Source organism: Silurus aristotelis (genome assembly GCF_946808225.1).
Source record: "Silurus aristotelis genome assembly, chromosome: 3".
Lineage (NCBI taxonomy): Eukaryota > Metazoa > Chordata > Actinopteri > Siluriformes > Siluridae > Silurus > Silurus aristotelis.
Genome location: NC_139576.1, coordinates 22083730 through 22096915, shown reverse-complemented (window position 1 = coordinate 22096915; position 13186 = coordinate 22083730). Strand labels below are relative to the sequence as shown.

At 37.1% G+C, this 13186-nt stretch overlaps 1 protein-coding gene across 2 annotated transcripts in view; it reads right to left on the bottom strand.

The window, feature by feature from the left end:
• Positions 1-9259, bottom strand: part of slc4a10b (solute carrier family 4 member 10b) — a 58986-nt gene extending 49727 nt beyond the window's left edge. The window contains exons 1-2 of one of the 2 annotated variants that reach the window (XM_083537989.1): positions 8764-9259; positions 2855-2884 (exon numbers count right to left, since the gene is read on the bottom strand). In XM_083537989.1, coding sequence (XP_083394115.1) covers positions 2855-2884; positions 8764-8811 — 78 coding nt within the window. In that variant the 5' untranslated portion in view covers positions 8812-9259. The remainder of the gene's footprint in view (positions 1-2854; positions 2885-8763) is intronic. The other variant, XM_083537988.1, reaches the window with a different exon arrangement.
• Positions 9260-13186: the final 3927 nt, after the last annotated feature.

Genomic DNA, 13186 nt, shown 5'->3' with positions numbered 1-13186 from the left:
TTTGCACCACAGCGCCATCCATCTTTTAAGTGTCTCCAGACAGCTGGAGGCATTAACTCCAGACTTATAATCTTATACTCCAGTGCTCATGTTAGTTCTCACTCTCCAGTGTTCTGTATTGTTGAAAGATTTATGATCAAACTCTTGATGTCACCCAAATGAGGATGGGTTCCCCTTTTGAGTCTGGTTCCTCTCAAGGTTTCTTACTCATTACATCTAAGGGAGTTTTTCCTTGCCACAGTCTCCACGGCTGCTCATCAGGGATAAATACACACCATTCAACTTGACTGTTGATTTCTGTAAAGCTGCTTTGAGACAATGTCTATTGTGAAAAGCGCTATCGAAATAAACTTGACTTGACTTGACTTGACTTCTTCACACAATAATGAGCCACCTGGACTGCAGAAAAGGGAATTATGTGAAAATGCTTTTTGTGGATTCCCTCCACGTTCACCTCCAAGTTGGAGGTCCTGGGACTCTGTGTCAATAGATCTTCAACTTCCTGACTGACAGATCACAAGCCATACGGCTGGGCAAAAACACATCATCCACCCTCACCCTCAGCACTGGAGCTCCTCGGGGTTGTGTTTTGAGCCCCCTGCTGTTTTCACTGTACACACAAGACTGAGTGGCCACTTCCACCACCATCATCAAGTTGCTGACAACACTGTTGTGGTGGGCCTGATCTCCAACATCGACGAGATGGCCCACCAATCAGGAGATTATAAACCTGGAGAGATGGTGCCAGGAGAACAATATTTTCCTGAATGTCAGCAAGACTAAGGAGTTGGTAGTGGACATCAGCACAAAGCAGGAGCGGTCATACCAACCGCTAAAAATTAACGGGACCCCAGTGGAGAGAGTGGACAGTTTCCGGTACCTAGGTGTTCACATCACACAGGACCTGTCTTAGTCCTGTCACATTAACACCCTAGTGAAGAAGGCTCAGCAACGTCTGTACCAATAAACCAATTTCATTACGCATTTTATTAAGGAAAAGTAATACAAAACTCCAGCTAAGTCACAAGTATTATAATCACAATCAACTTTTATTTCCTGTCTTACAAGTGTTCAATGTGACCACCATCTGCAGCATGGGCAACATCAATGCAATAAGAGAATTCCTCCCAGGTGCATATCAGCATATCATGATCCACTTAGTTGATCGCTGTTGGTATTCGATGTTTAAGGTTTTTAAAGTTAGTGGATAGCGGTGAAACATAAACACGATCTTTTACATATCCCCACAAAAAAAAATAAAATCACACACGGTGAGGTCTGGGGATCTCGCAGGCCAAGCACAAAGAGCAAGGTCATTGGACCACTTCCGAACAATCCATCGCTGGAGCACTTTTTCATTTAAAAAAGCTTGAACCATTAGGTGCCTATAGGGCAGTGCTCCATCTTGTTGAAAAATGAAGTCATGCAAATCTGCGAAAAGTGAAAAGCCAGTTTTGGAACATATCGAGATACTTTTGTCCTGTAACGGTGTTTCCGCCAAAGAAAAAGGGACCCAAAACCTTGTCCTGAGACCCAGCACAGAGGACGTTCACCTTAAGGGAATCTCTTTCGTAGAAATGTGGGTGCTCTGTTCCCCAAATACCCACATTGTGACGGATGATTGTGCTGCTCAAAATTTTAACGTGAAATAAAGGTTTCGTCTTCCATCATCTCCAGCATCAAATCACAAAATTCCATCCGCTTCCTTTTGTCGTCATTGGTAAGTGCCTGAACGAGCTGCAGTCTCTACCACCATCGAATATTCTTAAGAGAGGACAGATTAATGTCAAATCGCCTTCGAAAAGCACTCTGCACCGTGACAACTGAATTTGTTTTCGTGAACTTGAGAATTCGGAACGCTTTTTGCTGAGGACTCACAGGGTTTTTTGTTTACTCCGAGGGTAAACAAAAAACTAAATGTTTGCAACTAGATGCAACTACATCGCCCCTATGGCAGCCATTCAAAACTTAGATAACTCCTCTTTCAAATAGTCAGTGACTCAATCCATGATGATGCGAGAGAACTGAAGCAATGCGTCATATCGGTTTATTCTTTTTGAATAACCCTATATATATATATATATATATATATATATATATATATATATATATATATATATATATATATATATATATATATATATATATATATACACACACACACACACACACACACATATACATATATACATATATGTATTTATATGTGTGTGTGTGTATATATATATATATATATATATATATATATATATATATATATATATATATATATATATATATATGTATATGTTTTTTTTGTTTGTTTGTTTTTTTTTTTTTTATCTTTAACCTTTTCATACTCTATAGTCAGATTATATTTTAATATACTTTATACTTTATTTATTTTTACGTTACTTTATTCTTTTTTTTATCTTATATTCTATTTTTTCCATGTTTACAAGTCGGACAGTCAATAAAGCATTTCACTATATGCCAAACTCTGTATGAATGTGTATGTGACAAATACAATTTTTATTTTTATTTGTATAGTTCCTTGTACACGGTTCATAAGCAGGATCTTTGAAAAAATTGGAAAATGTTTAACACATACAACATACATTTTTTTTACTTAATAATGTTAGTCTTGGTGCAGAATTTGTAATACCTTTAAATTGAGAACTACATTGAATACAATTTTTTGTAAAGAATAAATAAACATGAATAAGTATATGCAGTAAATGTTCTATTGTGTACACCAGTTTTCATAAAGATAGGTAAACATGCCAAGTAGTAATTGGAGAAGGCCTTCAGTGCTTTACTGCTCTAGCAAAAAATGTAACAATAATAGGAATATTAAATAAACTGGTCAACTCACCACACTTCTTCCTCTGGAAGGTGTTATTACCTGCAAAAACAAAAAAATATTTTCAAACACTGTAATTTCATCCTCTGCTGATTTGACCATTTTATCTGCACTTGCAAATTAAAGCATGTTTGCCAGTACACTTAAGGTTTCTGATTTCTGTTACTGTTATGAAGAGAAATGTTTGGCATTTTAAAATTCTCAGCATTATAAAGTATGTTTACTTTGTGTATAGTGCCTTATATTCTGATTATTATAACTGATTAGGTTCCATTTATTTGCTATCAACAACCTTTATCATGATCAGGGTCACAGGTGGATCTCAGGAACACTGAAATAATACACCTTATGCTGGTCCATTAAAGAGTACAATGGTCCCCAATAGCCAGCAAGCCCTTCTGTCCTAGCCTAAATACTATTATAATCACAGAATTTCATTTTATTCTACTTTTTTTTTCATGAATATGTATTAAATTATTCCCAATAGTCAATTCTCTTCATTTCATAGCTTTTCTCTTGGTCGATTCAATCAGATTTCAGCCATCATGTGTTTCCAGGGCCAAAATAATCTGCTAGAAGAATCAGAATCAACAGTACAGGCACCTGTAGCGTAAAGTACATGAAAATGAAGCTGTTACTTCAACCAATCAGATTTCTCTTCAGTTATACTGCAGCCATCTAGCAGGCACACAGTAATGTCAGCGTTTTCTCATCCTTTGATTGGATGGTTAGCAAGTGCACTAGAAAGAACTAGCTAACTGCATCTGTAGCATATTGCACAAGCTCAAATACAGTGGGGGAAATAATTATTCAATCCGCTGGTGATTTTGTAAATTTACCCTTTTACAAAGAAATTAACAGTCTTGAATTCGTATCATAGGCTAATTTTAACAGAAAGAGAAAGAGTATTAAAAAATAAATAAAATTATATTATATATAAATGAATTTGCATTTGATCAAGTGAAATAAGTATTTAATTCCCTACCAACCAGCAAGAATCCTGACCACCACACCCCCAAATTAGTTCTGTCCCTTTAGGAAAGAACTTCTAATATCATCGCATTATGTGTATAAAAGACACCTTAATCAACCTCTTTTATTCAAACCTTTCCACCACCATGGGAAAGACCAAAGACCTGTCAAAGGATGTCAGGGACAAGATTGTAGACCTGCACAAGGCTGGAATGGGCTACAAGACTATCAGCATGACCCATTTTCAGTGTTCTGGCTAAGGCCAGAAGGTTCTCATCCAAGATTCTACAGTGCATGGCCCCGTTCATATGGTGAAGTCATTCTGTTCCCTTAGCAGAGTAACAGCCCCAAAGCAGAATGCTTCCTCCTCCATGTTTGACAGTAGGGATGATGTTCTTGGGGTTGATGCCAAATAGCTCAATTTTGGTCACATCTGACCACATCACATTCTCCCAAGCCTTCTCTAATTTATTCAGGTGTTCATTGGTAAGCCTGTTCATGTGCATTCTTGAGCAGAGAGACCTTGGTGTGTTACCAATGGTTTTCTTGGTGACTGTGGTCCCAGCTCCCTTGAGATCATACACCAGCTCCTCCCAGGCTCTTACCTTTCTCAGAATCATCCTTACCCGATTATGTGAGATTTTGCATGGAGCGCCAGAGCGAACAACTGACTTATCTTGTATTTCTTTCATTTTCAAATTATCGTGCCAACAGTGGTCTTTCCCACCAAGCTTCTTGCTGATGGTCTTGTAGCCCATTCCAGCCTTCTGCAGGTCTACAATCTTGTCCCTTGACAGCTCTTTAGTCTTGACCATGGTAGTTGAGAAGTTTAAATGGAAGAGGTTGATTCTTTGACAAGTGTCTTTTATACACATAATAAGTTGATATTAGGAGTTCTTTTTTAAAGGGACAGGACTAATTTGGGTGTGTGGGAGTCAGAATTCTTGCTGGATGGTAGGGGATCAAAAACTTATTTCACTCAAGTCAAGTCAAGTCAATCAAATACAAAATAATTGTATATAATATATAATATATAATATATAAAAAAAAAACAATATAATATATATATATATATATATATATATATATATATATATATATATATATATATATATATATATATATATATATATATATATATATATATATATATATACTAGCTGAAAGTACCTGTGCTTCGCTACGGAAGGCAGAACGCTAAGCAATATGGCAATAAGCAGTAAGCACTGAGCAGGACTGGATGATCAGAGATCAGAACGTAACGTCAACAAATAACGTACTACCCCTTTGTAGTACCGATACAGGGCAAACTACTTTGAAAAAAACATCTAACATGTAATAAGAAACAATGTACTAAGTTTCATTAGGATCCGTAATGTTATTTCAAAGAATTTACAATGCGTGAGAAATCGAGTTTTTCGCGAGTTAGCCGCGATCCAGGGCGAATTTTTCAAAACCCTTTCTTAGTGAGCACCTAAGACCCAAGAGGAAGGTATGTTCCAAATTTCATTGCAATCCGTTCAGTGGTTCGTGATGAGTGAGTGAGTCAGTCAGTGGTATTTGAGTTTTATATATATATATATATATATATATATATATATATATATATATATATATATATATATATATATATATATATATATATATATATATATATATATAATTTCTATTTCTGTTAAAATAAACCTACCATAAAAATTCTAGACTGTTCATTTCTTTGTGAGGGGTAATAGATAATTATTTCCCCCACTGTATAACTAAAACAAACTCAAATGCAATAAACAGTAATTTACTTGTGCAATCATTTTACCTACTAATTATAGGAGCTAAATATGGCTTTGCTGGTTGGAAATATAAACATGTACTTGTATACGTCTCAGGTTCCTATTTAATAATTTATCTCAACTGAAAGTGATGCATGTGTTCTGTATTTTAAAATTACATTTGAATTTCTATTCTATTACTTCATATTATACAATAATATTATACAATATTAAATGTTAAAATATTTTACTCTTCTATGCCTTCTTTATTACTAAGAAACTTTTATTGAAACAATGTCATGTTATTTTATTACACAAAAGGAACAAGTCAGCATTAAGCACCACATCAGAGCAATCTGACCCCACATATCAGCGCGTACAGCAGAAGGCTATGTTTTTACTGTCACATTAAAGCTGATATAAATATTGAAGGGAAATCTGCTTGGAAGCGATTAGTTGTAGGGGGGTTGTGTTTAAATATCATTCAAAAAATGATATTCATACATTCATCCCCTGTTGTCATAAAGTGCTATTCTTCATCCACCCCTGCAAGAACTCAGTACCCAGGTTGACTGAGTGGGAGCGAATTGTGGCTTAACAGAGAGACTCTCGCCCACAAACCACACTGCTAAGGCTTGACTCAAGCCTTGCAAAATGGATTATATATCTATAAAAATGGTTTGGTAAGTAAATTTGCACAATAAAAGCTAAATTTGTGCCCATCTCAAGCTTTCAAGGCTCCAATGAATTATTCAGTACATACTTAATTACTGCATTAAGTAGGATAAAGTTCAGGATATTATTAAACATAAAGTATGTTTCCTGTGGCCACTGATCTTTTTTTTTGCTGTATAGTTCCTGTGGAACTATGAAAATAGGTAAATGGTCTGCTGTTTTTTTCATATTGTCTCTAAATTCTTTCCTATTAGTGAAGCATTTTAACATCGCAGTGTACTAAATTCAGTATTAAGCTTGGGTTGTGGTCTGTATGGAATATTGCATGTTCTAAACATGTCTATATGGGTTTCCAATGGGTTCTCTGGTTTCTTTCACCTCCAAAAACCATACCAGCAGACAAACTGTGAAAATGAATAGACTAGCATTCTATCAAGGGTGTATTTTTTTTTAAGTTGAATGAATGACTGGGGTTCCCTGGTGGTCTAGTAGTTAGGATTCGGCGCTCTCACCGCCACTGCCTGGATTCGAGTCCCGGTCAGGGAACCCAGCCATTAGGGCTGCACAAGCCAGTGCACTTTTTGTGCCGGCTCCAAGCCCGGATAAATGGAGAGTGTTGCGTTAGGAAGGGCATCCAGTGTAAAAACATGTGCCAAATCAAAATATGCAGATCACGAATACGGATGATCCGCTGTGGTGACCCCTAATGGGAGAAGCCGAAAGAAAGAAAGAAAGAAAGAAAGAAAGAAAGAAAGAAAGAAAGAAAGAAAGAAAGAAAGAAAGAAAGAAAGAAAGAAAGAAAGAAAGAAAGAAAGAAAGAAAGAAAGAAAGAAAGAAAGAAAGAAAGAAAACTTACACCTATTAACCTTTCAAATGCCACATCTGAAAACTTTCAGAAGCAGACAAACTTCTATGGAATGGAAACTCTTTGCTCCAGACACATTCCTCCAAACTACAAAATATTCAGAGTAGGGCTATAACGATAGATTAATAACTTGAGTAATTCCATTACAAAAATTAATCTAAGCAAATCATTTTAGTCTATTTAACGACACACTGAGCACTGTGTTTCCCACGGACCGATATTACGTACCACCCACTTAACTCTGGACAGGTAAACACAGAAGACGCTGCAGAATTAAAAATGGAGGAACGTAGAAAAAACAGCGAGGGGCGAGGAGAAAATTTATATAGTATTATTTGACAAGACTTTGAGCTCACAACTAGTCCATCTTAATGGTAATGTTCTTCATATTATCACTGTCTACTAATGTGCTGTATACTATTTTCTTACTTATTCTGATTGAAACAGATCTCATCCTTACTCCAACAATGCCATTGTGTTCTTAAAATTATAAAGACAGCTAATTATATGTCACAGTAATAAAAACATGCTTGATACAAGGTTTGTATTTTGTATACAAAAAGTCACAGGGACCAAGTTAGCTCACAGAGAGACATACTGCATCATGCAACAGTGATGGATGTTGAGAATCACCAAATCACCCTGGGCACTGGGAAAAGGTGCATCCATATCAGAACGTTGACTGCTAAATAGTACAACAAGCCGGGCCTGGAAAAAGCAGGTACCAAAGATTGATTTATGGCTATTAAATGTCAACCCTGAACAGAAATGTCTAAACCTGAAATGTCTAAACCTGAACAGTCTGCAGCATAAGTTTTTACAATATAAATGCCAAATTACCCAAATTCATTATTGTTATGTATAGATTGGTTCTATTTCTGTTCTACATAGTGCAATTGGAATCTTGGAGTAAATATATAAAGTATATGTGTATTATTATATCCCATATTTTAGTCTTCAGAGTGATGCTTATACATTCAGATCTTCCATTGCAGTATTTTGCTTATGGTATTTGGTAATGTCTTGCATCTTGTGCAGAAATGTATTAAATCTACAAGACCTTTATAGTTATAAATAAGTGATCTATAAATATAAACAGTCTGATATAAGAGTGTGGGTTTGCTTGAGGCATCACTGCTGCGTGAAGTTCCTCTGCTTCTGCTGTACAGGTATAAATCAACTTCATCTTCATCTTCAAGTGTTCAACACTTGTTAATGCGTGCTACTGCTTTGGGTACAGGTTATTCAGTATTGAGAAGTTAACAGAACAGAAGATTTGTCTGATGGCTAATTATGGAGTGAAATCTTTTGAGTATTCGTGTATTTCGTAGGTACATGTCATAGATGAGTGTTTCGACGCAGTGCATGTAGCCGCAGCATGCAGTCACGTTTCAGCTGAGAGCCTGGGATCAGACGCAGACTGTAAATGCGCATGTTAAATGCGCATGTTGCTTATGGCAATGGAGAGACCGCATTTCTCATGATAGTCTTTGATAGAAATGTGATTTCTTTCTTGTTTTTTATTTTTTTTTTAGGAAAATTAATTTGCATCAGACTGCGAATGCGCACCGGTCTGCATAGACAGCATGGGCGGTACATGTACGCAATGTGTGTGTATGGAGTGTGTGACAGAAAGCGGATCTTACCGTGGGAAGCAGCGGCTCCATTTGAGCGCCCTGGTCCTTCAGGTCCATCTTAGTTTACCTGCTGGTCGGCTGTGCTGCTGAAGATGTCCTGCTTCTGTGAAACGGCACTGGCGCGGTACGCATCGACACAGTGTAGTCACATCTCTCTCTCTCTCTCTCTCTCTCTCTCTCTCTCTCTCACACACAGTGTGTGTGTGTGTGTGTGTGTGTGTGTGTGTGTGTGTGTGTGTGTGTGTGCCCTGTGACGCATTTATACTCACTATAAACGTTAGAGGATACAATGTCCCTTTAAGGGTTGCTCTGTATTAATTGATGGCTGACAGTACAGAAGGGTCCCCTACACAAAACCTCACAATGTCTTTCAAAATCGAGCGATTTAACATTTCATTTGCATGTTTTGTTCTGATCCTTCATTTAGTCATTAATTTCCTAAGTAATCGTTTTATCTTGGCTATTGTTAGATGCCTGTGGTGCCTTTTCTGATCAGGGAAGAATCACACAGCACACAGTATGGCGCATATGTTCTTCTTCAGTTCATTGCAGATAACAGACAAGTATATAAATACACACTGGAAAACCTGACCTAAAACTGTTCCTGATTGTGTAAGAAGACAAAATTTTACTTAATCTTTATATAACTTAAATATTTTGCTCTCCATAAAAATATCTCCCCTCAAAATTATACAAATTAGAAGTATGAACATGCCACAAAAAAGCCTAAAAACATTAATAGAAAGTGTGCTTCTAAGTAAATGCTAAAATAACAAATCAAAACAATCAGATTTCTTTGCTCTTATTCCATTTTATAAAAAATAAACTTTAAATAACGTAAAATATTTTGCGCTCCATAAAAATATCTCCTGTCAAAATTATACAAATTCAAAATATGAGCATGCTGCAAACAAAACTGCAAATATTAATAAAAATTTGTGCATTTCAGCAAAAGTTACAATTTTGCTCTGGTTAAAAAACATCTGCTGAAATGTCAGATTCTTCTTTAACTCTTCTACATTCTGTATCTTCTGCTCTGCATTAAGGTTTTGCAGCTTATCCGGATGTTTTGTCGCGTAGTGCCGTCTTAGATTAAATTCCTTAATTACACACACACACGCACACACACACACACACACACACACACACACACACACACACACACACACACACACACACACACACACCTAGTAACAGTTTGTTTCATCTGTAAGGACACAACCTCATGCAGACAGGGGAATAAGATGGTCCCTTGTTTTATCTTAGCTATCCCATGAAAGCTAAACACAGGGCATGTACGCGCACACACACACACACACACACACACACACACACACACACACACAGACACACACACACACACACACACACACACACACACACACACACACACACACACACCTAGTGGCATTTTGCATAACCAATACATCTGTAAGAAGGTTTTAAACAGTGGAAGAAAACTGGGTATCCCTGAGGAATTAGATGCCCCCTGTTATCTTGGCTATCCCAAGAAAGCTGAACACAAGGCATGAACACACACACCTAGTCTTTTAACAGTGGAAGGAAACCAGAGAACCCAGAGGAATGCAGACAGGGCTGCAGAACTTAACCAAACTCAGGATCGAACTGAGGACCCTAAAGGTTTAAAGCAGACACCTGCTTATGACCAGTGGTGTGACTATGACCTGGATTTTGGTCCACACAACATCGAGTGAAACCGACTGACAATTAAAGCATATACAATTACACTTGGAAGAGAAGCATTTTGTTAACTTTATTTTTATGTTTCCTTGGATTTGATGGTTGCTATATACAAATCAACATATAAACCCCATATTTTGGTCAATTCTTCGTTCTTCTTCTTTTGCTTTCTCCCATTAGGGTTCGCCACAGCGGATCATCCGTCTCCATACCCCCCTGTCCTCTACAACTGCCTCTTTCAAACAAACTACCTGCATGTCTTCTGTCACCACATCCATAAATCTTCTCCTTGGTTTTCCTCTTTTCCTCCTTCCTTGTAGCTCCATCCTCAGCATTCTCCTACCGATATATATATATATATATATATATATATATATATATATATATATATATATATATATATATATATATATATATATATATATATATATATATATATCCCATCTCCCTCCTCTGCACACGTCCAAACCATCTCAATTTCGCCTCCCTCACCTTGTCTCCTAAACATCCTACATGCGCTGTCCCTCTAATAAACTAACTTCTAATACTGTCTATCCTCATCACTCCCAACGAAAACCTTAACAATACATTTCCATCTTCATCCTTTATTGCTCTAACTTGTAACACATCCTTCCCAGCTCAGTCCCTCTGCCTGGCCAATCGGTATAAATTATTTTTCCTACCTTAGTGTCCAACTTCTCATACAGCTCTTCATATGCCTTTTCTTCGTCTTTCGCCACATCCCTCGTCACATGTTGCCGCATCTCCTTGTATTCCTGCCTACGTTTTATATCACTCTGTCATTCCCAATTCTGTTTTGCCAACCTCTTGCTTCTTATGCTTTCCTGCACTTCCTCATTCCACCACCGAGCCCCTGTCTGACCTCTTCCCTGAATCTCTCACTACAGTCTTCCTCCTTTAGTTTCCATCTTATTCTTCTTTCAATCTTCACTCTCCCCCTCTTCCTCTTTACCTCGAAAACCATTCTATAGAGCACCATCCGATGCTGTCTAGCTACACTGTTCCCTGACAACATCTTACAGTCTCCAATTTCCTTCAGGTTGCATCTCCTACATAGAACATTTTCCACCTGTGTGCACCTTCCTCCACTCTTATACGTCACCCTATGCTCCCTCTTCTTCTTAAAATAAGTGCTGCCATTTAAATCCTTTTAGCAAAATCTACCACCATCGACCCTTCCACATTCCTCTCCTTGAAGCCATACCTACCCATCACCTCCTCATCACCTCTGTTCTCTTCACCTACATGCCCATTAAAGTCTGCCACAATCACCAATCTTTTATTCCTAGGTACACCATCTATCACTTCATCTAACTCACTCCAGAATTTTTCCTTCTCCTCCATCTCACAGCCCACTTGTGGACCATAAGCACTGATGACATTTATCATCACCCCTTCAACTTCCAGCTTCACGTTCATCACTCTATCAGAAACTCTCTTCACCTCCACTACACTCTTACTGTACTCTTCCCTTAGAATCACCCCTACACCAATTCTTTTTCCATCCACACCATGATAGAACAGTTTAAACCCTTAATTGTTCCTGGCCTCACCCCCTTTCCACTTGGTCTCCTGAACACACAACATATCTACCTTTCTCCTCTCCATCGTATCAGCTACCTCTCTCCCTTTACCAGCCATAGTACCAACATTTAAATTACCAACCGAACCTCCACTCTCCTCCACTTCTCCTTTCCCTGCTGTCTCTGTAGACGTCTTCCTCCTCTCCTTCTCCTCCTTCAGCCAACAGTAGCCCAATTTCCACCGGTACCCTGTTGGCTAACAATACCTGTGGCGGTCGTTGGTAACCTGGGCCTCGACCAATCCAGTATGAAATTCTCATTCGTGATCCTCATATTTGATTAGGCACACTAAGAGCGCGCTGGCTTGTGCAACTCTAATGGCTGGGTTATTTTGGTTGATTCATACACTCAAAAAAAATATGTTGACCTTACTTCATTTTTTTTGTCAACAGGTTCCATGTACTTACTTTGCAACAATATCTATTTCAGCAAACTTAAGTTAATTACATAATGTTAAAGGAATTGATTAGTTGAATCAACTTAACATTCTTTATTTTGTTTGAATATAAAGATAATTAAGTTCAATTATTCAGAAATGTATATTATCATTTAGCCAAAACAAATAATCTAGTTTCATTGATTAGTTTATTCAATTAATCTATTCAAATTTTTTTCCTACAATAATAATGTGTACAAATATTAAAACTGCCTTAATAAAAAAAAGAATAATCTAATTTAATTTCACTTATTACAAAAAAACAAATCAAAATAAAATAATGCTGCCTTTAAATGAAAATAATTACAAAATAATAACACAATAATACAAATAATAATACAAGTGTTATTTTGTAATCTGTGCTTCTTTGAAACTGAAAAAAGCTAACAATGCATCGGTTATTCAAAGTACTGAAACAAATACGGTACGGCTACAGCAAACAATGCAATGTTATGGAGAAAACATGTGTCCTGCCTAAAAACAGTTTATTTTTCAGGACCTGGATCTTGTTTGACAGCTTGTTTGCGTCTAGCTCCATAATTAACATTTGAAATACTTTAAAAATCTATCTCAGATCTTGTTTGTAAGCCAAGTTTAATGTGTAAATTAGACCAAGTATCACAGGACATGCAGTTGGCACATTGTTCAAGTTTTTAAGTACATGGATGCCTTTAATGATGATGCCAACCAC